At 42.4% G+C, this 27,164-nt stretch overlaps 1 protein-coding gene across 1 annotated transcript in view; it reads right to left on the bottom strand.

Annotated features, from left to right (window-relative positions):
* JAK1 (Janus kinase 1) overlaps window positions 1-27,164 on the bottom strand; it is a 54,613-nt gene that overhangs the window by 13,964 nt on the left and 13,485 nt on the right. The window contains exons 2-10 of the mRNA XM_038144026.1: window positions 15,627-15,703; window positions 14,654-14,852; window positions 12,632-12,755; window positions 7,459-7,609; window positions 6,272-6,435; window positions 5,828-6,161; window positions 4,595-4,768; window positions 1,762-1,919; window positions 315-438 (exon numbers count right to left, since the gene is read on the bottom strand). Of these exons, the coding sequence (XP_037999954.1) occupies window positions 315-438; window positions 1,762-1,919; window positions 4,595-4,768; window positions 5,828-6,161; window positions 6,272-6,435; window positions 7,459-7,609; window positions 12,632-12,755; window positions 14,654-14,852; window positions 15,627-15,632 (1,434 nt within the window). The 5' untranslated portion in view covers window positions 15,633-15,703. The remainder of the gene's footprint in view (window positions 1-314; window positions 439-1,761; window positions 1,920-4,594; window positions 4,769-5,827; window positions 6,162-6,271; window positions 6,436-7,458; window positions 7,610-12,631; window positions 12,756-14,653; window positions 14,853-15,626; window positions 15,704-27,164) is intronic.

Raw genomic sequence — 27,164 nt, 5'->3', positions numbered from 1 at the left:
ATCCATCAAGGGAATTAAATCCATGCCCAGAAAGGCTCCAGGGAAGCTGAACCATGCTCAAGGCAAGGTGAAGTGACAAATTCTCCACGTCATGAATTTAAAATGCTTCATTTTTATCACGTTCCTGCACAGTCTGACTGGGAGGAATGGAGCTGTTCTGGATTTAATTAATCCCATTCGGAGAGACAGCACAAAGGGCTGGGAAAAAACAGCCAATTCCCTCCCCAGAGCTGAGGGTGAGTGCCCTGAGGACAAACGCCATCCCCAGGGGGGGCAGGGAGCAGATTCCAGCTGGGAATGGCCAGTGCCTGTACCTCTGAGCCCTCCAGACACGTCACAGTCATCAGGATGTGGTTGAAGTTGGTGCAGCTCCACCTCAGCACGTACATGCCCACCTCGTTGCCCTCCTGCCTCAGCTTGTTGATGGCATATTCCGTGCTGGAAGGGAACGGGCAGTGAGGAAAAGCAGCCAAAAACCTGCTTTCGGGGTGGAACACGGGAGCAAACCTCTGTTTGGGGGGTAGGAGCGACTCAGGAATATTTATATTATTATTAAAGTGGGATTTAAGGGTGCATGGCTCACACTGGGCTGCACAGGGCAAGGGAGGGAGGGTTTGATAAAGGGAATTCTGCACCCAACACTCTGCAGGTGCACTCCTGGATTTCTACAGTCTGCAGCTTAAATAAAGGGAATAAAGGAAAATAAAGGGAATAAAGGGAATAACAGGAATAAAGGGAAATAAAGGGAAATAAAGGGAATAACAGGAATAAAGGGAATAAAGGGAATAAAGGGAAATAAAGGGAAATAAAGGGAATAACAGGAATAAAGGGAATAAAGGGAATAAAGGGAAATAAAGGGAATAAATGGAATAAAGGGAAATAAAGAGAATAACAAATAAATAATAATAAAGGGAATAATAAGAAAATAAAAATAATCAATTAAAATAAATAAAATAATTTAATAATAATCAAAATTTTCTCAATAAAGGGAAAAGCCCAAAAGGTGAGTGGAGGGAAGAGAATTCCTTTGGTGCTTAAAATCCCAAGGCTTTGTTCATCCATCCCAGGACTTCTGGGGTGAGTGTAGAGACATTTCCACTCTCTACCTAAAATATTCCCATGTGTCCATGGAGAAAACTCTTGGAACACTCCTTTAGTGCAGAAACACCGAGTTTATAGTTAAGTAAGGAGAGAAACAATGATTTTTTTCCTTTAACAAAATGAAGTTTTGGTAACCACCACCCATCCAAACCCCTCATTTCCTCAGCAGACTCACTGTGAGAGGAATTATCAAAAACAAACCCCTGAAAATGCAGAGAGACTGACCAGATGGGCCCGTAACCCCAAAATGCAGAGGGACTGACCCACAAACCCCAAAATGCAGAAGGGACTGACCCATAACCCCAAAATGCAGAGGGACTGACCCACAAACCCCAAAATGCAGAGGGACTGATCCACAAACCCCAAAATGCAGAGGGACTGATCCACAAACCCCAAAATGCAGAGGGACTGATCCACAAACCCCAAAGTGCAGAGGGACTGACCCATAGACCCCAAAATGCAGAGGGACTGACCCATAGACCCCAAAATGCAGAGGGACTGACCCATAGACCCCAAAATGCAGAGGGACTGACCCATAACCCCAAAATGCAGAGGGACTGACCAGATGGGCCCACAAACCCCACAATGCAGAGGGACTGACCCACAAACCCCAAAATGTAGAAGGACTGACCCATAACCCCAAAGTGCAGAGGGACTGACCAGATGGGCCCGTGGCAGCCGTTGCTGATGTTGTGCTGGATGAGGGGAGGCGCCACGTCCGTGCACAGGTAGTGGTGGGCGTCTGCCGTGAGCCTGAAGTAGCCATCGACCAGCGAGGTGAAGGAGAGCGCCTCGGCGTGCGAGCCCAGCCTCAGCTCCTGCGGCACAGCGGCAGCGTCAGCCCAGAGCCCGCTCTAAACACGGATAGTTAACAGCCTCCTCCCAAAATCCTGGCATCACGCGTACGAGCAGCTCATCCCCGCTCTGGAGTGAAGGTTCTCTAACCCAACGGCAGCAAAGCAGAAAAAAGGCCAAGATTCCGGGAGTTTTCACTGCCAGGAAGGCTCAAAGAGAAGAGCGGCAACATAAAGATGCAATCACCCCACAAAAAAGGGTTTTGTAAAAAAGGTTTAGAAGATTTTATTCCATTATCAGTCTCCTTGAAGGGTGAGGCATGAGATGCAAACTCTACTCATTCTATCAGGACCCATTTCCTGCTCACAACACCTCATAAATGTTTATAAATTAACTTTTGCCACACAATGCTGCTAATACTTCTAACACCACTCACCTGTATTTGAACCTATATTATACCTATGTTTTAACCTATATTTCACACCAGTCATCTATATTTTTACCTATATTTAACACCAGTCATCTATATTTTTACCTGTATTTTACCTATATTTTTACCTATATTTTACCTACATTTTTACCTATATTTAACAAATTTTTAACATATTTATACAAATCACCTATATTTTAACCTATATTTTTACCTTTATTTAACACCAGTCACCTATATTTTTACCTATATTCTTATCTATATTTAACACCAATCATCTACATTTTAACCTATATTTTAACTACATTTTTACCTATATTTAACACCAATCACCTATATTTTAACCTATATTTTTACCTATATTTAACACCAATTACCTACATTTTTACCTATATTTAACACAAATCACCTATATTTTCCCTATACTTTTCCCTATATTTAACACAAATTACCTATATTTTAACCTATATTTTACTTATATTTAACACAAATCACCTATATTTTTACCTATATTTCACACCAATCACCTGTATTTTAACCTATATTTTACCTATATTTTAACCTATATTTTACTTATATTTAACACAAATCACCTATATTTTTACCTATATTTCACACCAATCACCTATATTTTAACCTATATTTTAACCTATATTTTTACCTATATTTAACACAAATCACCTATATTTTAACCTATATTTTACTTATATTTAACACAAATCACCGATATTTTTACCTATATTTCACACCAATCACCTGTATTTTAACCTATATTTTTACCTATATTCTTATCTATATTTAACACCAATCACCTATATTTTAACCTACATTTTTACCTATATTTAACACCAATCACCTATATTTTAACCTATATTTTACTTATATTTAACACAAATCACCTATATTTTAACCTATATTTTTATCTTTATTTAACACAAATCACCTATATTTCCCTATATTTTTACCTATATTTCACACCAATCACCTATATTTTAACCTATATTTTTATCTATGTTTAACATAAATCACCTATATTTTTACCTATATTTCACACCAATCACCTGTATTTTAACCTATATTTTTCCCTATATTTCACACCAATCACCTATATTTTTACCTATATTTCACACCAATCACCTATATTTTAACCTATATTTTTATCTATGTTTAACATAAATCACCTATATTTTTACCTATATTTCACACCAATCACCTGTATTTTAACCTATATTTTACTTATATTTAACACGAATCACCTATATTTTTACCTATATTTCACACCAATCACCTATATTTCAACCTATATTTTTACCTATATTTCACACCAATCACCTATATTTCAACCTATATTTTTCCCTATATTTCACACCAATCACCTATATTTTTCCCCCCCATGGTCCTGCCACAACGCATCTTTCACAGCTCGATTAATGAGGAATATCCCCCAGCCACTTCTGCCTACAGGATGTTGGGATTTAGTGGCCATTCCCTGCCCTCCCTGTCCTGGCTCTGCTGTCACAAATTCAGGAATTCCTTGTGGGATTTGTCAGGAAAATTCCATGCCAGTGTGGACACGGCTGCACTTTGAGGGGTTTTTTCTGTGCCCAGTCAAGGCCAGCACATTTGGTGTTATTTACACTCAGAATGTCCCTCAATTGTCACCTTGTGCCCAACCCCAGCCTGGCTCCCCATGGAAGGGAAATGATCCAGCAGGGAATTAAGTGATCCAGCAGGGAATTAAATGATCCAGCAGGGAATTAAATTATCCAGCAGGGAATTAAGTGATCCACCAGGGAATTAAGTGATCCACCAGGCCATTAAAGCCAGGCTACAGGGAATTAAGTGATCCACTAGAGAATTAAATGATCCAGCAGGGAATGAAGTGGTCCAGCAGGGAATGAAATGATCCACCATGGAATTAAATGATCCAGAAGGGAATTAAACCCAGGCTACAGGGAATGAAATGATCCAGCAGGGAACTAAGTGATCCAGCAGGGAATTAAACCCAGGCTACAGGGAATGAAGTGATCCAGAAGGGAATTAAACCCAGGCTACAGGGAATGAAGTGATCCAGCAGGGAATGAAGTGATCCAGCAGGAATCAAACCCAGGCTACAGGGAATGAAGTGATCCAGCAGGGAATGAAGTGATCCAGCAGGGATCAAGCGCAGGCTCCAGGGAAGCTGAGCCACTCCAAGCGGAGCTGAAGGGACGAATTCTGGGTGAGAGTTTGAACCGGTCCCTTCCAGCCCCTCCTGGCCATCCTCACCATCCTCTTGTTGTCCTGCTTGTTGATGCTGACTGTGGCCTCCTTGATGACGATGTGGGTGATCTCAGGGAAGTAGGAGAAGTTGTTCCACGTCTCCTGAAGTTTGTGCTTCTCTTCCTCCTTCTTGGTTTTGCCGTTGGATTTTTTCTTCTTCTCTTTCTCTGTCTGGACAGGCTGCAAATGCATTTGGGATTAAAGCTGATGTTTAGCACACTGGTTTTACTCTAAACCAAAAATTCATTCTAGAATAGCAATATAAATTAATTATTTATTAGGTAGAATTCTAGACTAGAATTATTATATAAATTATAAGAGTAACATAAATATTAGAATTATAGAGAGAATGATAAATTATAGAATTATAAGAGTAATATAAATTATAGGATAATAATATAAAATAGCTATTCATTAATTAGAATTATAGAAATTTATATAAATTATAAAATTAATACAAATTATAGAACAAGAATATACAATAATTATTCCTTAATTAGAGTTATTATTCCTTAATTAGAGTTATAGAATATAATTATTATCTAAATTAAAGAACTATATAAATTATAGAGTAATAATATAAAATATATAATATAATGTATTGTAATACATTTACTCTAACCCAAAAATTCATTCTAGAATAGAAATAGAAATTATTTATTATTAGAATTATAGAATAGAATAATTATATAAACAATAAAAATATATAAATTACCAAATAATAATATAAAATATAGAACATAATGTGTTCTAATACATTTACTCTAAACCTAAAATTAATTCTAGAATAATTATATATATATTAGTTAGTAATTAATAGAATTAACAATATGGATTATAATATTATTAATATTATATCTTATAGAATTAATTATTCTATAATAGTTATAGAATAATATTATAGTATGTAGAATATGATGTATTCTAATCCATTTCATTCTGGAATGTTTTCCACAGAGCCTTTCATCTTCCTGGTGAAAGGGCTGCCCACAGAGGTTGTCCTGTGTCCAGTCTTGGAATTTCTCAGGATCAAACTCCTGAGCCTGCTCTGGTCTCCAAGCCAAGCCTAAGAAGGGGTTGGGCTGGAACCTCCTGAGCTCCTTCCAGCCTGGCTAATCCTGCACTCCTACAAGAGCCGCTCCAATACAAAGCTGCTCTGCAGTGTCTGAAGGCCACCAGCACCTTCCAGCAGCTGCCACGTCCCAAAGCCCTTGAATTCCCATTTCTCGGGGTACTCACGCTGGGCTTGAGCCGCCACTGGATGCCGTTGTTCCCTGTCACCATCACTTCGTACTTCTCGTTGTCCCCACAGTTGAATTTATTCATCTCATTCTCAGCGGAAATCAGCAGAAACGAGGTCTCAAAGATCTCTGCCCCGTAATATTTGGTCAGGACCTCCATGGTGGATAAATATTTCACCTTCAGGTCGCGAGGGGAGACGCTGTTGTTGCAGATGGTTTTGTTGTTGAACTCCTTCAGGAATTGCTTGAAAACGTTATTGATCCGAATCCTGGTCAAGAAATTCCTCTGCCTGATGGTCCTGTTCAGGGTCTCAGGGATATAATGCTTGTAACTGGGAGGAGAAGCAAGGGATTCAATTAAATTGAATTGAATTAAATTAAAATAAATTCCTGCTGGGAGAGCAGCAGGGCCAGCAGGGACCAAGGATGGATCCCAGCTCACCTGATGTCCTTGGGAAGCTCTGGCAGCTTCACGTTTTTCTTGATGGCATCGTGGGAGATGGCCAGGACAGCCATCCCCAGGCACTCATTCTCAATCTCATGGACCTCCTGGTCGTTTTTGGGATCTCGGATGGGTGCCAGGCCCTTCACTAGGTCATACTGGCCCTTAACAGAACAAAAAACCCCAAATTACCCAGCTGGTCTTCCCCAGAAGTTTGTCCCTGAGCCAGGAATTCATCCCAGGATCCTTGGGCAAGGAGAAGCTGGAATCTCCTCCCCTTCTTTTATACATCAGCCCACCAAAAATTCACCTTTTTAAAATCAACTACAGAAATCCCCATCCCTGGCTCCTTTTAGTACCTTCAATATCTATTTTCTGTTCCACAAAACCCATTTTGTGCCTCTGCTTTATCCCTGCCCTTCCCATCCAAAGCCTCCAGGAATCTCCTGGATTCATCTCCAAGCCCAGCCTTGCTCTGGGACAGCCTGGAAAGCGTTTGGTTATCAAAGAGCAAAGACATTTCTGTGCCTCGTTGCTTCAAGGTTCCCCTGGAATTCCCTTTCCTTGTGGTTCCCAGTGTGAAAATCCTGCAGGGATTCCACTCAGCATCAACAGTAAATGAGATTTCCTCTGTGCATTCAATTTGCTCTTTCATCAATCTGAATTTTCCCATTTTTTTGGTGACATCTGACAGCTTCTGGTTTGAAAAATCCTTTGGAAGGCACAAGAGCAGAGCAAAGCTGCAGTGAGGTTATCAGTCTTTATCACCACGGGGTTATCAGGAAATGTTTATCAATCCTTAACACCACCCAGTAAAAAAACCCCATTAAAAGGACCCAGCCCTGCCAGATTTCCCTCTGCTGCTGCTCTCCAGCCCCAGCTCTGTGCAAATGACCCACAAAAGGTGACTGACAGCCTTTAGAAACACAAATAATTCACTTTAGAAGAAAATATCTATTAAAATAAAACCCTTTTTAGAGTTTCTTTACTCCTCCTTCATGCAGCAAATCCTCTCCTCTCCACCAGGCAGCAGCAAAAAGAAAACCCTTCCCAGTACTAACAGGATACACAATGTGCATTTTAGGAGCTTAAAAGAGGCTTTTAAAGCAGAATCCCACCGTTTTTATGGGACAAAAATCCCCTTAAAATTTTATTTATGGGAACACAGCACCAGAGACAATTCCAACCTGTGCAAACATGTATTCCAGGGAATTGGCATCCAGGATGGGGGTCCCCTCTGGGGCCAGCTTCTTGTCATAGGCCTTGGCCCTCCTGGGGGAGTGCCTCCACACCGAGGGCTCGCTCTCGCTGGTCCCGTGCCAGTTGGTGAAATAGTATCTGCCAAAAAAGCCAGAAATGGTTTGGGAAAAGCCTCCATGTCCACAAGATAATCTGGGTTTTGGAAAGTGAAGCAGTTCAAAGCGGGAATTGGTCAAACCACTGCCTGAAGGTTAAGTGGTCCAACATTCCAGCACATTCCTGGCCTGAGGAACTGGGGGGAAATGATACCATTCTTATGTAGTATAAGGGTTTTTTTTTTTTTGTTAGAGAGATGGAGCAGCTCTCCTGTGAGGAAAGACAGGTTTGGGATTGTTCCCCTGGAGAGGAGAAGCTCCAGGGGGAGCTGAGAGCCCCTGGCAGGGCCTGAAGGGGCTCCAGGAGAGCTGCAGAGGGACTGAGGACCAGGATGGAGGGACAGGACACAGGGAATGGCTCCCACTGCCAGAGGGCAGGCATGGATGGGAGACTGGGAACTGGGAATTGTTCCCTGGGAGGGTGAGGAGGAGTTGGGATGGAATTCCCAGAGCAGCTGGGGCTGCCCCTGGATCCCTGGAAGTGTCCAAGCCAGGCTGGAGCGGCCTGGGACAGTGGGAGGTGTCCCTGGGATGGGATGGGATGGGATGGGATGGGATGGGATGGGATGGGATGGGATGGGATGGGATGGGATGGGATTTAAAGTCCCTCCCAGTCCAAACCAGTTTGGGATTGACATTTATGAAGCCCCAAATCTGCAGTGGGCAAGGCCGCAGTGGCTCAGCCTCAGTGCAGAGTCAGGATCTTCAGCAAAATAAAATGAATATTTTTAGTTGAGCTGTTCTTAGGCAGGAGCTCCAACCCAAAACTGAGCCAGAAACTCCTGACAAGAACCAGAGGATCCTCCAGAACTCCTTGGGCTGGGGAGAGCAGAGCAAAGAAATCCTTCTGAAATCCAGAGGAAATGACCTTGATTCCCTGTTCTCCTGCAGAAGAGGAGTCAGAGTTAATAACTCCAACTCTTCTGTTATTTCCTGAAAATAATCACGGGCAGGGTATTGTGTATTGTTTGGGACTGAGAGGAGACTTTGCTCCTTCTCCTAATTAACTGCTCTGATTAACACAGCCCCGAGCCGGACAAAAACAACTGGAGCCCCATTGTTTGAGGGATGGGTGAATAAAGGAGAGGCTTTCCCTTGGAAAGCTCCATGGCTTCCTGGGAGAGATTTTGGGGATTTCACTTCCACAACAGGAACAGGAACACGAATTTCCCCATTCCCAAGTGAGCTGGGGAGGGAATTGTGCCCCTGAGCTCCAGGAGCAGGACCCAGCCCTCCCTCGGAGCATCTTCCATCATATCTCTATGCAATTTTACACAAGAAAATTAATCTGTATTTTATTCTATTCTATAGTATTTTCTACATTATACCATATTTTATTATATATTGTATTAGTTATTATAGTATTATAGCATATTTTATTATTTATTATCATATTATATACTCTTTTATTGTCAAACCCCATTCTTCACTTCCAAAACTTTAAAAAAAAATCCTCCAATCCCTACAAAAAACCAGAAGTTTACTTGAATTTAAACAAATACAAAATCTAAGTAAATTTCAATAAAAAATATAAAACTCTGTCAAGTACAAAAAACCACTAACCACTCCACAAACAAAAAAAAAAACACCCACACAAATGTAAATTACACAAAAATTACAACCCTTGTATTTCACCCACCTGTATATGGTTATATAAAATGTACATAATTTTATTAAAAATTATAAACTTTAACTTCTGTTATAAGTATAAAAATCAGCAGTACTACAAAATCTTAATGAAATAATAATTTAAAATATAAAATCCAAATATATGTACAACAACTAATTTAAAATGTTCTTAATACAATATTCATCATTCAAACAAGAGGGGAGATGTTAAAACTCAAGGTATTAAAAATTTTAAACTTTCTTTACTAAGAAAACACAAATCCACAAAATGCTACAAAAATGCTATAGTGATCCACAAAATGCTACAAAAATACTGTGGAAATCCACAAAATACTATAAAAATACTGTGGAAATCCACAAAATACTACCAAAATTCTATGAAGAGCCACAAAATACTATAAAAATACTGTGGAAATTCACAAAATACTACAAAAATAATAGAGAAATCCACAAAATGCTACCAAAATACTATGGAAATCCACAAAATGCTACCAAAATTCTATGAAGATCCACAAAATGCTATAAAAATACTGTGGAAATACACAAAATACTACAAAAATAATACAGAAATCCACAAAATGCTACAAAAATACTACAGTGGTCCACAAAATACTAAAGAAATACTTCAGAGATCCACAAAATAATTAAAAAATACTACACAAATACTAAAAATTACTGTGGAAATCCACAAAATACTACAAAAGTACTATAGAGATCCACAAAATAATTAAAAAATGCTACAGAAATCCACAAAATATTAAAGAGATACTACACAAATACTACAAAAATACTATGGAAATCCACAAAATACTGCAGAAATGCTACAGAAATCCACAAAATACTGCAAAGATACTAGAGAAATCCACAAAGTACTACAAAATACTACAGAGATCCACAAAACACTACCAAGATATGACACAGATACTACCAAAATAATACAAAGATCCACAAAATACTACAAAAATACTACACAAATACTTAAAAAATATTGTGGAAATCCACAAAATACTGCAAAAATGCTACAGAAATCCACAAAATACTGCAAAAATACTGGAGAAATCCACAAAGTACTACAAAATACTACAGAAATCCACAAAATGCTACCAAGATACTACCAAAATACTATGGAGATCCACAAAATACTACAAAAATACTAAACAGATACTAAAAAAAATACTGTACAAATCCACAAAATACTGCAAAATACTACAGAAATCCACAAAAAATGCTACAAAAATGCTGCAGAGATCCACAAAATACTACCAGAATTCTATGAAGATCTACAAAATACTATAAAAATACTACAGAAATGCACAAAATACTACAAAAATACTATAGAGATCCACAAAATACTGCAAAACTGCTGCAGAAATCCACAAAATGCTGCAAAAATACTAGAGAAATCCACAAAGTACTACAAAATACCACAGAGATCCACAAAATACTACCAAGATACTACACAGATACTACCAAAATACTACGGAGATCCACAAAAATACTACAAAAATACTACACTAATACGAAAAAATACTGTGGAAATCCACAAAATGCTGCCAAAATACTACAGAAATCCACAGAAATAGTACAAAAATGCTACAGAAATCCACAAAATACTGCAAAAGTACTAGAGAAATCCACAAAGTACTACAAAATACTACAGAAATCCACAAAATACTGCCAAAATACTACAGAAATCCCCAAAGATGCTACAAAAATACTGCAGAGATCCACAAAATACTGCAAAAATACTACAAAAATGCTACAGAAATCCACAGAAATACTACAAAAATGCTGCAGTGATCCACAAAATACTGCCAAAATACTACACAAATACTAAAAAAATGCTGTGGAAATCCACAAAATACTACAAAAATACTACAGAGAACCACAAAATACTGCAAAAATACTACAGAAATCCACAGAAATGCTACAGAAATCCACAGAAATCCTACACAAACCCACAAAATCCTACAATCTGCTTCCAAAATGCCCCCAGAAAGGAAGTGGATCCCTTTTCCACAGCAAAAAGCAAACGCAGCTATGGAAGAGTTAAATTCTCCTCTGTGAGCAACGACTCCAGGATATTACAAAATCCTGGGGTTTCTCTTTAAAAAACAATAAATAAATAGAACTTGAGGCAAGTGAGAAACCCGCAGGGACCTCACAGAGTTTCTGTGAAAAGTCCTTTTAAACATCACTGAAGTGCAGCAGCATCTGGCACTGATTTAGGGCAGAGCAGGAGAAATTCACCCAGAAAACAAAAAGTTCTCAGCAGAGGGAGGAAAGCCAAAGCCCTGCAAACATTTCAGGCCAGTCACAGCGTTCATTTTAGAGAGATCATTGAAAAGGACACCACAAAAACCTACCAATGGAAGCAAAACTACAAATTATTTCATTTCTGAATGGTCATGTAGAGTTAATCCACTGCTCCATTAAAAAAATTAAATTAAAAAAAAAAATTTGAATTAAAAAAAATTTTAAAAATTAATTTCTGAATGGTCATGTAGAGTTAATCCACTGCTCCATAAAAAAAATAAAATTAAAAAAAATTAAATTTAAAATTGAAAATTTTCTTTACAATTTCATTTCTGAATGATCACATACAGTTAATCCACTGCTCTATTAAAAAAAAAAAATAAAACCCTAGAAATTTTTAAAAAATTATAAAATTTTGAAATTTAAAAAATTCATTTCTGAATGATCATGTACAGTTAATCCACTCCTCTATTAAAAAAACTTTTAAAAGCCCTAAATTTTTTTAAATTAAAATTTTTTTAAATATAAAAAAATTCCTTTCTGAATGATCATGTACAGTTAATCCATGGCTGTATTAAAAAATTAATTAATTTTTTAAATTAATTTTTTTTAAAAATTCATTTCTGAATGATCAGGTGCAGTTAATCCACTGCTGTATTAAAAATTATTAATTTTTTAATTAATTTTTTAAAAATTCATTTCTGAATGATCAGGTGCAGTTAATCCACCACTGTATTTTTAAAAATTAATTCATTTTTTAATTAATTTTTAAAAAAATCATTTCTGAATGATCAGGTGCAGTTAATCCACTGCTCTGGAACACTTCAAATGGCAATTCATCCACAAAAGCTCTGACACAAACCCCAGTGGTCTGGAGCCAATTTTCCATTTAGCTTTGACCTCGCTCACTCCCAGCTTCGTGAAAACAACTTCTCGTGCTTTTCCAACTTTTCTTTTTCGAGGTTAGACCCCAAAGATGCAAAGAAATCAGGAGATATTTGAAGCTCCTGCTGCTCGTCTCTCCTCTAAGCTGCGCAAACCCAGCTTTTGGTGCTGCTTCCCTGCTCCTTCAGGGAGCTCATGGATCAATGAATCTCCTTTTCCAGGTGTTTTCTCTTACCTCATGCGATAATGGAGCCTGAAGGATGATTTTTCCTCCACCTTGAAGACCTGGTTTGGTGCATACCAGAGCTTTTTGTTCTCGTCATACAGAGCGAAGAGGTTGTGGCACAGAGGGGACACAGCTGGCACAAAAACACACAAATGGATGAATCACAAGGCTCCAGTGCACATCCACACCCCAAAACACAAGAGCATAAAGCAAATATTGGATCATGAAAAGAAACCGATACTGGGATTAGCCTGGAACAAATACTGGGGAGGAAAGGTTGAGGTGGAGCTGTCACCTTGGTTCAACCCAGGGGCTTTGGGGTGGATTAAACAGATATTTCTGCTGGTAAAGTGATCCTCAAATCCTGATTTTGCCCAAGGTCTGAGCTTCAAAGAAATTACTTAAATCCTTCATTTAGTCCAGGTCACAGAAAAGGGAGTTTTACCAAACCCACAGCTTTGTTCTCAGCTTTATTTTATTAATAAATTCAACCCCCAGAGGTGAAAGGAGGTTTTGGCAAAGAAGCAGAAAGCTTTGGTGGTTCCACAGAGAAAGACCCCAGAGAAAGCTTTGGTCTGTTCCAGCTAAGAACAGACTTTGGCATTAATGGGCTGATCCGCTTTAACTGCATTTACTCCATCCCGGATCTGTCTGGGAGGGATGTTTACTCCAGGATCTGTCTGGGATGGATGTTTACTCCATCCCAGATCCATTTGGGATGGATGTTTACTCCATCATGGATCCGTTTGGGATGGATGTTTATTCTGGGATAAGTCTGGGATGGATGTTTACTGCATCCCAGATCTGTTTGGGATGGATGTTTACTCTGGGATCTGTCTGGGATGGATGTTTACTCTGGGATCTGTCTGGGATGGATGTTTACTCCGGGATCTGCCTGGGATGGATGTTTACTCTGGGATCTGCCTGGGAGATGGATGTTTACTCCACCCCGAATCCGTTTGGGATGGATGTTTACTCTGGGATCTGTTTGGGATGGATGTTTACTCTGGGATCTGTTCGGGATGGATGTTTACTCTGGGATCTGTTTGGGATGGATGTTTACTCTGGGATCTGTTTGGGATGGATGTTTACTCCAGGATCTGTCTGGGATGGATGTTTACTCCATCCCAGATCCATCCAGGATGGATGTTTACTCCATCCCAGATCTGTTTGGGATGGATGTTTACTCCGGGATCTGTTTGGGATGGATGTTTACTCCGGGATCTGCCTGGGATGGATGTTTACTCTGGGATCTGTCTGGGATGGATGTTTACTCCGGGATCTGCCTGGGATGGATGTTTACTCTGGGATCTGTTTGGGATGGATGTTTACTCCGGGATCTGTCTGGGATGGATGTTTACTCCATCCCAGATCCATCCAGGATGGATGTTTACTCCATCCCAGATCTGCTGGAATTCCTTGTCCCAGCTCTGGGAGCAGCTGCACCGTCTCTGGGGTCAGAGAGCAGCTCCTGCACAGCAGCATAAATAGGTGGCTGTTGAACACCCCTCACTGTGCTTAAATCTCTTAAAAAACAACAGCAGCACTCATTTGGTGGGGTTTGTCCTGCAGATTTCCATAATTTCTCCCATTCCCATGGAAGAGGAGCAATTAGGCAAATGAGGTGAAGGGGATTACAAGAATCCAGGGGATGTGGGCAAAGAAAACATTTGAGAGCTGCAGCAAAATTCCTGCCCAGGTCCCCTGTCCTTGCCCCACAGCAGCTGGGTAAGGTTTGGTGTTCCATGGGGAAAGACCCTCAGAACTGTAAATACAAAAGCCCACTGGGCTGTGAGATCAAACAGAGATTAAATCCATTTTTTCTGTGGAATTACAGGTGTTTTTCTGAGCCCCAGCCCAGAGGGAAGAGCACAGCACAGCCCCTGACACGTGAGGGATGCACACGAGGTCAAAGCAGCTTTGTGGGGATTTATTGGGATAGGGTGGCTCTTCCTCTGACTGACACACAGAGGATGCCCCACTCTGGCTGCTGCCAGGCCCCTGGGAGCTGAAATAAACCCAAAAACTCACAGCACTTCTGGGCAGCCTCAATGCACAGCTCCTCCGAGGTGAACTCGCCGCTGGAGTAACAGATGGGGGCTTTGTCCTGCAGGTAGAAGAGGATTTCCAGCCCCTGGTGCTGAGCTTCCAGGTTGAGCTCATTTTTCCTGCTGCTCCTCATTTTTGCACAGAAAGCCATGGCTTTGCAATCTTCTTTTACGTTGAGATACTGGGAGTGCAGGGAAAGGTGCAAAGGGAAACGTGAGGGGAGTTGGGATTATCAGAATGCAAATCCATCCCTGCTGGCCGGGCACCACCATCCTCCCAACCCTCAGGTGGGGATTTACTGCAACCCAACCAGGTGAAAAGGGAAAAAAAGAAATGTCAGTGATTATTCTGGCTCTGGGAACTCTGCTCCAAATCATTCCCTTCTCTTCTGGTGGTGCCACAGCTTTCCTGCAAGGTTTTTCTTCTCAAAGCTGAAAAACTTTCACATCCTTCAGCAGCTCCTTGGCTGGAAAACAACACTTGAGCCTGAGTGATTTAAACAGCTCATTTGATGTTTCCTTTTCTAAAAATCAGCTTCTATTTTTACAGCCCCTTAACAGCAAAATATTTCTCATTGTTTTCTCCCCTCTCACCCTTTGTGTTTGAAACTGCTGATGGTTTATGAGTCATGGTGTATTTTATAAGATTTATTGGAATTTATTTTTTATTACTACTTCTCTGTCTCTCCAGGAGAAAAGGGTAGCACTGAGTAGGTTTAATGCAAGAGCTTTTTAGATTGCCAAGGATGCACAACAGGGCAGCTCTGACTCAAAAGAAAATTGCTTTTTATACCCAGTGCTTACATAGAAAGAGCAGAAAGTTATTTGAGTTATTTGGGTTCTTTGTTCCATGTTTTTCTAAGCTTTAAAAAGCCCAAACCACCAATTTTACAGTTTATGAAATTAATCCTCCCACCAAAAAAACAACTAAAAATGAACCCCCAAAGCCAACACACCTGCATTTATGTGCCTGTGAGATCCTCTCCACAACTGAAATGGGTCTGCACTCTGCCAGGGAGAAGCTTCACTCTGACTGAAAATCAAAAAGGAGAAATAAACATTATCAGGAATGGCTTTGTACAGCTGGAGGCACAAATGAAACGGTCAGGCTGATAAAATCCCACCTGCAATCCCAGGGAACAGAGACTATTATTATTATTATTATCATCATCATCATCATCATCATCATCATCATCATCATTTGTAGCTGGGATGTGGATGTGGTCTCAGCCAAGCCAGTCCCAGGAACCATCCAGGAGTCTGGCACATCCACTGATCCCTTCTGCCACTTTGGGGGCACTGCCTGCGATGCCCCAAACCCAGGCAAACCTTGGTTATTCCCTGGATTTCTCCCTGTTTTCAGCCTGGAATTGCGCTCATCACGAGCCTCAGCTGTGCCACCACAGGGACATTTTCCTCTGTGCTCCACCTCCTCCAAGCCTTCCCTCCTCACATTTTTCACCAGATATACATTCCAGCTCTCCCCTGCTCTGTGTTGTCCCTTCCCCTCCAGGATTAGCATTCCAAATGTGTCCAAACCAAACCTGACAGTGCTGCTGGTTTGGGAGCCCTCGCCCGTCACTCATCTGAGGCTCAACATTCCTCCTCTTCCAGCCTCCATCCCTCCTTTGCCTCCCCCCATCCCTGCCAAAAGGTGTTTCACATAAATGTGCGTTTACTGTTTCTGTTTCACCGGTGGGAGGTTATTCTGACCCAGAGACTTCAGCAAATATTGCTCCAAGAGCCCGAGGCTCAGTCTGGGCCAAGCCAGGCAGAGGCACACAAACGCCTGGTGCCTGGGAAGAGCCAGCAACCCTGATCCCATCCCAGAAAAGAAATGATATTGAACAGCCTGGTGCACATTCCCAATTCAACTGCATTTTTCTGCCACCCCTGCCACTTGAATGCTGAATTTGAGGCTCCAGACACATTTTCTTGGTAATAATATGGGGAAGAAGTAATTGAGAGTGTCATTTTTGGGATATGCACACAAGCCAGGAATTATTTCCGCACTGCACCATAAAACTGAAACGCAAAAGGTGAAATGTATTATTATTAATATTAATTAAAATTATATTAATATTATTTCCAAAATAAATAATATTTTAACTAATTTTATATTAATATAATATTAATTGCTATTACATTACTATTATTTCTGCACAGCACCATAAAATTGAAATGCAAAAGGTGAAACATACTAATATTATTAATATTAATTAATATTATATTAATGTTATTAATATAATACATAATATTTAGAAATAATTTTATAGTAATATTATTTATACACAGCACCATGAAACTGAAATGCAAAAGGTGAAATATATTAATAATATTAATATTATATTAATATTATTTATAGAATATATAATATTCATAAATTATTTTATATTATTTCTGCACAGCACCATAAAACTGAAATGCAAAAGGTGACATATATTAATATTATTATTAATATTATATTAATATTATTTTATAATAGACAATATTTATAAATAATTTTATATTAATATTATTTCTGCACAGCACCATAAAACTGAAATGCAAAAGGTGAAATATATTAATATTATTATTATTATTTATAGAATAGATAATATTTATAGATAACTTTATATTAATATTATTTCTACCCAGCACCATGAAACTGAAATGCAAAAGGTGAAATGTATTAACCTGAATCTCATTCAACCCCCCTTTTAAATTACATAGAACTGAAGCTCGATAGAGTTGAATGTCTGTGTGGGCCTAATGTCAAAAAGATGGTCCAGCTGTTGTAAAATGTGAGGGGGAACATAAAACCACTGCCTTTTACCCATTCATCAATCAAACCTCTTGTTTTTCCACAGAGCAGCTTTGCTTTGGTTGAAGGCTCCTACTCTTGGTTTTAGTCACAGCAATTCCCAGAATGCCAAGAACTTAAAGTGCTGCTTCATTTACAAAACCTTCTGGGGCTGAAGCAAACATCCCACCCTCCAGCCCACGATTTATTATTTCCTAATGGGCTTCCCAGACATTCCTCTGCTCATTGTCAGGGATTCGCCTTTTAAAAATGCATTTCCATCTTCCACAAAGGCTCCTTAGAGCCAGACAAATTCCTGCTCTGTCTGAGCATCCTTCTCCATCCCTACACAGCCAAATGCTTCCTCTCTGAAAAGCGATTTTTATCCTTTTCCCCTGTCTCAGAGCCTCACAAATTGTTATTTGTGTATTGTTTGATCTCTCACTCCAAGGGATGTGCTCAGCCCCTGCCACATTTGCTTTTTTCAGGCATATTTTAATTTCACTTCATTTCTCTTTCTCCCGGTGGAAGCAGCTCTTTCTGATGCACCCTCCAAAATATTTTTGGGGATGCAGGATGGCTTTTCTCGAGATCCCACTCCCCCAGCAAAGGCTTTTCCTGCTTATTTAAAATCCTGACCCACCATGGCTGGCCAAGGGAAGCCAGGTGAGGAATTATTTTCCTCACACACAGACAGAGCCCTCCAAAACTTCTGATATCACAAAGAATTAACAAATAGGGGGAGGGAAGTCTAAAGGTGGGTTGTTAACCAGTTTGGCCATTAAATTATTAGGATATTTGGGACAGAATAATATTTGGAAAAATCTCAAGTTCCTGGCTATGTTTTGCTACATTTGAAACCCAGCAGCTCCAGAAAAACCAAATGTACAACAGTACTTGTTAAACAACACCTTTAGATTCACGCATGCCTCAAGAACTAAGAAAAGGCAGATGCAGAAATTAAATATTTTTGAAACTCTGTGCAAATCTTCCTTGAGCCAGAAGGATGCTGCTCCACCAACCCCACACTTCACCAGGATCCTGGAAGCCAAACGCAAAGATGGAAGGTCCATTGCAGGGGCAAAAGTCCCTAAAATACGAATACAGGAAAATCCCAGCTAAAATCTGACCAAGCCAAAACTCACTTTGAAGCACCATTTGCAAGTTCTTCCTCTTTTTTTGCCCTCTCAGCCAATCTAGTTTCAGGTTTTCTAACCTCTTGGAGACTGAAAATTTAGATATATGAGCACATGCTATTTATTTTCCACAGGATTCTCTCACCAAATGCTCATTTTATTTGTTTTAATTATTTATTACTGTGTTTATTCTATGCTTTTATTCAGAGTGATCTCATCACAGGCTGTTTACCCCAAACCAGAATGAATAATTCCCCTTGGGTTTTTCTGTGCAATCCGTGCTGTGATATGACTGAGCCACGCTGTAAAATTGTGTTTTAAAACAGGGCCAGGAGGGCACAGAATGGAAATTTTCACCAGGAGTGGTCGATGTGCAGCAGAGTTCTCAAGAACTGAGAACCAGCCAGCTTCATTAGCAGCATGTTTATGTTAACAGCTATTAAATATTTCCATTTTTAACTCTCTGGCTCTGAAAAGCAGAGGAGGCCAGCTCCTGGTGTGTTCTGAGTGCTTCCCAAACCCACCCGTGCCCTGCTGCGCCCTGAGGACTGACGCTGCTGATTTCCTGTACCTTTCCAAGGCATTTTCAGCCACTTCTCTGAACTCCATGACATGTCACCAATATGGGAAGAAGTTTCTCAGCCCTCTCAGAGAGCTGGGTGTTCATTTCCCACCTTTATTGTTCTGCCTGCAATGGCTGGGGCAGATGTAGAAGCACACAAACACAAAATCACTTTTTTTCCTGTATTACCTGCTCTTTCCAGCCTGGTTTTCCTTTGGATACAGACTGGGCTGCTATAATGACCAATTTTTCATGGCTGGTTGGGTTGGAAGTGACCTAAAGGTCACAACCCCTCTGCAATGAGCAGGGGCACCTTCAACTATGTTTTTATAGCTTATAAACACATGCTTAATTCTCTTTCATCCCTAATTTCTGGTATAGTAACTTTAAATGATACAATTCTTGGGGTTTACAACCAATTATTCTATCTTGGTACAGTCAACCCCAAGCACTTCTCTGCTAAACCAGGATCAACTTCCTTGGAGGCAAAGAAAGCCTCAAGAAACCGTCACAGAAACCTTCCAACAACAACCTGGTTTTTCTGTAATTAAGTTTTAATTACAGAATTAATTAATTTCAATATGTTTTTCCTCACAACTATCTAAAAACAGCTTTATTGCTCAGGCTGATGCTCACGGGGCTGAAGGGGCATTCCAGTATTAAAGTGATTTACACGGACAATTTGTTTTTATTCCTGCCTGGGACACGGCATTAATGATCCTTTTCCTTCCTTGATGTTCTCCTCTCTGATCCCCGTGCCCAGGCAGCTCGGGGCTGGAAGATGGGATGGGAATTCTCTGGAGAAGAGCCACGGCCCCTTCCCAGCAGCAGCAGAGCTCGGGAAGTGTGGCCTCTTCCCGCTGGCACGGCGCTGATTCCAGGCGTTTCCTGAGGGGCACTTCAGAGCCGCGCAAAAGCTCCCAGGGAAACCATCCTGGCCAACACCTCGGGGGTTTCTCGCAGGAGAAAGTGTCAAGGGCTGTGCAGGGCTTCTTCCTGAGGGCTGACGTGGCAGTGACCTCAGCGGGTCACCGGAGCAGGATGCGGCAGCGCTCCGGATGAAAGTTAAAACTTCCCTGGAGCAGTTTAATGGAATGAGGCACTGAGAGCGAGGAGGGCTCACGCACACCAGCTCTGCTCACACGCCGCAGCAGCTCCAGAGCTTCAGAGCAGCACACGCTCAGGAAGAGTGAATCCAGGGAACGGCTCTGCCTTCTCCAAGAAAGGAGAACACGCTGCAGTCACGGCACAGATCCATGGAATGGGAAGAATGGAAAAGAACGGGGAATGGAAGAAAACCCACCCCAACAGGAGCCGTGTCTGTGCTGACTGGGAGATCAGAGCAGGCCAACACCATCACACAGCTGGACATTGAGATGCTGGAGCACAGCCAGGGGAGGCAGCGAGGCTGGAGAGGGGCTGGGAACACAAACCCTGAGAGGAGCCACTGAGGGAGCTGGGAACACAAACCCTGAGAGGAGCCACTGAGGGAGCTGGGAACACAAACCCTGAGAGGAGCCACTGAGGGAGCTGGGAACACAAACCCTGAGAGGAGCCACTGAGGGAGCTGGGAACACAAACCCTGAGAGGAGCCACTGAGGGAGCTGGGGCTGCTCAGCCTGCAGAAAAGGAGACTCAGGGCTGCCCTCAGCACTCTCACAGCTCCTGAAAGGTGCCTGTGCTCAGCTGGGGCTGGGCTCTTTCTCCAGGCAGCACTGACACAACCACAGCACACAGCCTCGAGCTGCACCAAGGGAAATACAGGCTGGATATCTGGAAAAAGTGTTTTACAGAAAGGGTGAGAAAGCTCTGGAATGTTCTGCCTGGGGAGGTGCTGGAGTCCCCATCCCTGGGTGTGTTTAACAAAGCCTGGCTGTGGCACTGGGTGCCAGGGTTTAGTTGAGGTGTTGGGCTGGGTTGGACTCGATGATCTTGGAGGTCTCTTCCAACCCAGTCATTCTGTGATTCTGTGAACTGACCCTGTGCGGACACAGGGCCAGGGCAGGCTGGAGCAGCTTTCCTAAGCAGCAAAAGCCACCAGGAAGGAGGTGAAGCAGTTTCATTGTTCCCACCTTCCACATGAGGTCTGTAACTGGAGAATTCCTCCCCTCTTTAACCAGGAAGGAACAAGAGAAGTCACTTCATCCTGTTCTCCTGAGCCTTAAGATCTCAGAGGTCCCACCACGCTGAAATGATGGATGAAGAAACCTCTGGGGACTCGTTATGCATCTGCAGGCTCTCAGAGCTCCAAGTTCTCCTAAAAGCCAGGTTTTAACAAGCCAGAGTCCATCTCACCTCACCTTACTGATTAAACAGAATTCATTTACTCCACAGGTGTGCATGTGGAGAAGGGATGATCCCGAGGTCCCAGCTGTGCCATCCTGGCACCTGTTCCACTGGATAATTCCTTAAATAATCCCATATTGTTTTCTTAGTTTTTACAGAGCTGGTGTAACTGAGAGGTGTTTTAAAAGATTTTATTCCATTATCAGTTTCGAGGAATAGTGATGTAAAACCCTGTGTTTATATACAAATGCCCAAAACTGTATAAACTTTCTGTTAAATTTTAGAAATTCTTTACGAATCCATTTCCCACAATTCCAAAGGAACTGTTTGTAGCCCACTGCTGCAAAACAACCTCCACGACCCACGGGTGCTCCTCAACAAGGAAATCCCACATTTCACCAGTTTCTAAGGAAAAAGCAAGCACGGATTTATTACGACAGCACCCGGATTTCCGATGGTGTGTCAGATCTTGTAAGAAACAAACCAAAACAAGCAACAAGCTGAGGTCTAGCAAAGCCAAGGCTGGTGGGAAATGTTCTCAAGGTGTCCCTTCTGCAAATGAGGAGCTGCTGACTTACCCAGGATATCAGTGCCAGCCCTGGTAATGCCCAGCTCTCCCACATCCCACCCTAACAGAGTTGGAAGCAGTTCCTCCAAGCCCCACCAGGCCGAGCAGGTGAACTGCTCACAGGCTTTGCTTTCCGAGCGTGTGAAACATGCAAAGGGGCTGGGACCGGGTGACCACAGAGCTGCTGCAGAGGTCCCTCCTGCTGGCTCGTGGCCACCCCGGCTCACAAACCACACGGGGTCACTTCCCTCCTGCTCGGCCACTTCCTGGAGAGCAGCTCCAGATGCTCTTCCTGACCTTTTTCACTTTCATGTCTTAGCATGAAATGGAGACTCTCGGCCTGCTTCTCTCCAGCCCTTCTTCACTGGGCAGCACCAACTGCTCAACTCCTCACCCCCTACAACACCCCCACCACAAAAACACAGATCTGGGGTTGGGAGGGACCTTACAGATCATCCCATTGCTCCCCTGCCACCATGCACGAGGTCACCTGGCCTCAGAAAAGGAACAAGCAACAGGGGAGGGCTTGCAGCAGCAAAATTCCTTTTGAACAGAGAACAAAATTCCTCTAGGACAGAGAAGGAAGAAAATTCCTCTAGGACAGCACCATCCTGCACTGGAGCTGAGCTGCCCAGAAGCTGTGAGGGCATCCCAGCTCCTCCCACGGAGCAGGAGTACCCGAGAGCAAGGACCAACCCCAGCTTTCCCTCAGAAGAACAAACTGAAACAGAGGCACATCTTACCCTCAACCTGCTCTCAAAATAAATGTCACCCACCTGCTGCCATTTAGGTCCTCCCAAAGGCCCCAAAGAGGTTCTCACTATGTGGTCAACATCTCCTGTGAGAAGGGCAGAGCCCCTGCACACCCCAGATCTGGCAGTCACGTGCTTCCTGTGGTGGCTTTGCACCTTGGTAAGACCTTTTTGATGGTTTGCCTTTTTCTTTTTTTGTTTGGTTGGTTTTTTTCTTTTTTAAATGTGGTGAGAAGATATTATTGAAGTTCACCCTGAAAGGATCACAATTTAAAACGAGGCCCAAACAAAAGCAAACAAAACTTCACCAGTTCTGTTTACCTGTTAAGAACAAACCACCAACAAAAATATTCTCCAAGCAAGAAGCATTCCTGCTATAAAATGCCAGGAAATTCCATGGCAAACTTGGGATTTACTCCTGACATCAAGAGAAATTAGATCTTCAAAACCCCTCTCTGCTCCTCTTTTAAGTTAAAATCCTGCTCTAATGCTGGCAGCCCCCATCTGTATTTAGTCACAAAGGTGCACAAGATCTTGTGAGGCTCAATGGAAAAATGGACAATATGGACTTTTCCAACCCAAAAACTTCCCAAGTGGAGTTATTGGGCTGCACTGGTTTGGTGTGCAGAGAAAAAAATGTTTTCAGTTTAGAAAAGTGGGTGCAGAGTGAGCAGCTCAAGCACTTCATACTAAAAAAAGGACAACCCAAGGAAAACCCAAATGCCACTGAGACATTATTTTTAATATAAGTGGGAAATACAGTTATTTATTGCGCATCTGTTGGGATAAACACAGACAGCAATTTCTTTTTATTATAAACTAATCACCAGAGAGCACCTGTACTCACGGCTGCCTGTAAAGACATTTATCCCCCTCAGTCAGGGGAAGGAAGTGGGGCACAGACAAATGGACTTGTCTGAACCAAAAGGAGGTTTGCAAGTCCTCTGGCTCAGAAGGGATCCTACATCTGCATCTCAGCTCATCCCTTTAAACTGCAGGTTCAAATCTGGATCAGTGAACCCTCCCCCAGGACATGCTTTGGTTTGCCTGCAGTTACTTTTATATTTTCAGGCTTTAATGAATCCTCATGTTGCCTACTCTGAATTCTCATATTGTCACCTTCAAAAAGAGGAGCTAAGCCCTAACACCACCTGGAAAAAGGACAAAGAAAAGATGCGGTTCAGATCTCCCCCTAAACTGATTTTCTCTGATCCCAATTGCAACAAAGACTGGGAAAAAAACCACTTTTAATTTCTCCCAGCTGAAGGCTCTTTTCTTCCCCAAAATCAAACACAAGGAAACTGGAAGAGAACACTTGAAACAGAAGAAGCCAATCAGTGAGAGCCAAACAAAGCCTTTAGAAAGTTGTCTCAGTAAACAACTCGAGCCCTGCCAAAAGCCAGGATCCTTGTGCCTCCCTTCGGCGGCCAAAAGCAGAACTCTGGCTCCTCTGGGACACTAAGGACACTTTTTCCAAGGTTTTCTAAGGATTCTCCTGCAGAATATGCACAGCCAGCTGCCAGCTGCTGCAGTTAAAGTCTTATCTAACAGCTGCTTTCTGCCTCAACCAGAGGAACACCCTATTATTTGTCTGGTATCAGCTTTATCTCCGAGACAATCCCGTGTTTGAGCAGAGCAGCTCAGCACCAGCAGCAGGAAGGAACCTGTAAATCCAGTCCTGTCCTCCAGCACAACCCCCAAACAAACCTCAGTGCTTCCAGACGCCCTACACATCATTACAGGTTCTTTTTTCACCACCCAAAGCTGTACCAATGGTTTTCAGCCATGAACTTTCACTGCCAATTTAGCTGTGAATGCCCTGCTACAATTCAGTTCGCTGGTGTGAGTTTCCTGCCAACCACCAGCTGCAGCCCAGCATCACCCTGGCAAGCAACCCAAATATTTACCCTCTGTTCATTCAATCTCCTGGACAAACACACCCACTATTTTTAACTAACTGGCTCAATAGGAGTAAATTTTACATGCTTCACCTGAGAACTGTGTCAACAGCGGCTCAAAGGTGGTGAGACACGTGAGTGCCTTCAGAGTACAATGATGAGCAGTGGGACTTTGCTTTCCTTTTTCCTTTCCTCTCCTCTCATAGATTTGAAACTTTGTCCTGCAGCTTGCACACTCCTGCTGTCACTGAGGGTTGGGTCCCAGAATGCCCAAATTTGCCTTTACACACATCAGACTCTGCCACGCTTCACACCTGGCACAGATCTCACCAACAGCAATTCCAGCCTGGCACCAACAACTTTCCTGCCCTAGAAAGCCTCACACCGCCTGCTTAACAATCCAAATCAACTCTTTATACACTCTGGAAGAGCTGAATCATCTCATTTTATTTACAATTCACTCATTTCTCTCTTTTTAGAAAACATTTGCTTGTGCCATTTCTGCAGTGGCTGCCTGGTAACTCCAGGGGGTCTTTAACTCCAGATTCATTGTCCTGTGAGTCTTAAACCATGCAGAAAAACTGAAAAAAGCCCAACTTTGAACATACATTCTATATTTCAGAATTCAAAGTCAAAAATTATGAGAGGAATGTGAACTCTATCTGCATTCCCAGCAATGTCTGTGTATTATGAAAATGGACAGCAACTCAATTTCTTGCTTTGGCCAAGAACAGTTTCATAAAAGTTAGAGGCCAGTAAATTTTTCAGTCCAGCTATGATTTTATTCCAGCTCTCCAGAAGCCCACAGCAGCAGACATTTCCCAGCTGCAGCTCTCCCTCTCTCACGAGCAGCTCTGGATGCAGGAGCATTTCCCTGCTCCAGGAGAGATCTTGGGCTCTGCTCTCCCAGGATCTCGGGCACACAAGCACGGGGCAGGTGACAGGAGTGATCCCAGCTGCCCCAGCTCCAGTTTATCCCCACCCAACTGAGGCCTGGAGAGGCTGCCTGGAACAGAGGCTGGGCAGTGGTGAAGGATAAAGCAGGGATTATGAAAAGGCCTCAATGGATGCACCTTGGGCAGGGCAAGAGCCAGGCTGGGGTGATGCCTCAGGTTTGGGTTTTCTGTTTTCAGTTCTGAGCTGCTTCAGTGTGTGGGTCTGAGCTTCACATTGGGGATGCTGAGCTCTGCACAGAGCAGGGACACAAAACAATTCCTGCTCCAGCTGGGCACCAAGGACAAATGATCCAAAGCTCAGGCCAGGAGCACAAACAGCGTGGGCTGCAGAGAGGAAAACAAGCAGGGTGGGAGTGCCTGGGCTAAAGCTGGAACGGGACAATGAACTGCAAGGTGCAACTGGAGCAGAGCTGAGCCAAGGCAGAGACCCCGGGAGCGCTCGTGCATTTTGGGACCATTTGGGTTCATCTTGGGGGCAGCCCTGGCTGGGCTCTGGTGCTGCCCAAGGTGGATCCATGGAGGAGATGCTTTGAATAAATCCCTGCTTTATTCTGGGACTCTGCCCAGCCCCTGCTCCAGGGCAGCCTGCACAAGGCTGCACCCTAAGGATGGTGGGCATTGCCAACAGGGCTGTGCAACAGCAAAGCTGGGACTCGTTTATTCCATCATGGCCAAAACCTTGCAATGTTTTATTCACATATTAAACCATGGCCCTCTGGAGACAAAATTCCTCTAGGTGCTACCAAGCTGCTCCTGCTGGCTTTAAATCCAATAAATCCCTGTAGGTCCAGAGGCAATCCTGTGGGTACCACACTGCAGCACTTCTGGAAGCATCAAGCACAAGAATTATGCCCAGACCTTAAAAGCTCAGAAAAACCAGGACTGAAGACATCACTTTAAATTAATTAAAGGAGCTGCTGCCATGGAAAGTGGCTTCAGGAGCTTACTACAACTCTTAACTACCTTTCCTGTAAAGAGCTTAGTACAGTAAATGTGAGTAAGCAAATATTAAAAATAGCTAAGCTGGGCCACTCTTGCTCAATGGCTTTCAGCACTGGCTCAGACAGGGGTGACTCATCCCAAGGCTCATCCCAAATCCCTCCTGCCCTATCTGCTGCCCCAGTCTGGCTCCAACAGCTCCTGCTGCACACCCTGGACACCACTGGCCACTCTGAGGAGCTCCAGGACAGAAGGGGTCATGGAAACAGCACGAAAAATTCATCAGGATTTGCTGCTCCTTCTTTCAGCCTTCAAGGATCACTTTGAAAAGGATCATTCGTGGGCTTCTGCTACTGAAATCCAGTATTAAAAAGCACTTGAAATTAGGGGTTGTGCTAAAATCACTCTCCAAAAGTTTAACAGGCTACTCCCAAACATTTGGCTTCAGAAAATAATTTCTTACCCTCTCCCCCTCAGTCACGCTGAGCTACTGAGTTGCCCCCTAAAACACTGAATGACTGAGTTGCCCTCTAAAACACTGAATGACTGAGGTGCCCCCTAAAACACTGAATGACTGAGGTGCCTCTAAAACACTGAATGACTGAGGTGCCCCCT

The sequence above is a fragment of the Motacilla alba genome, chromosome 8 (assembly GCF_015832195.1).
Source record: "Motacilla alba alba isolate MOTALB_02 chromosome 8, Motacilla_alba_V1.0_pri, whole genome shotgun sequence".
NCBI lineage: Eukaryota > Metazoa > Chordata > Aves > Passeriformes > Motacillidae > Motacilla > Motacilla alba.
The sequence above is the reverse complement of the archived record's forward strand: the minus strand, read 5'-3'. Positions and strand labels throughout refer to the sequence as shown.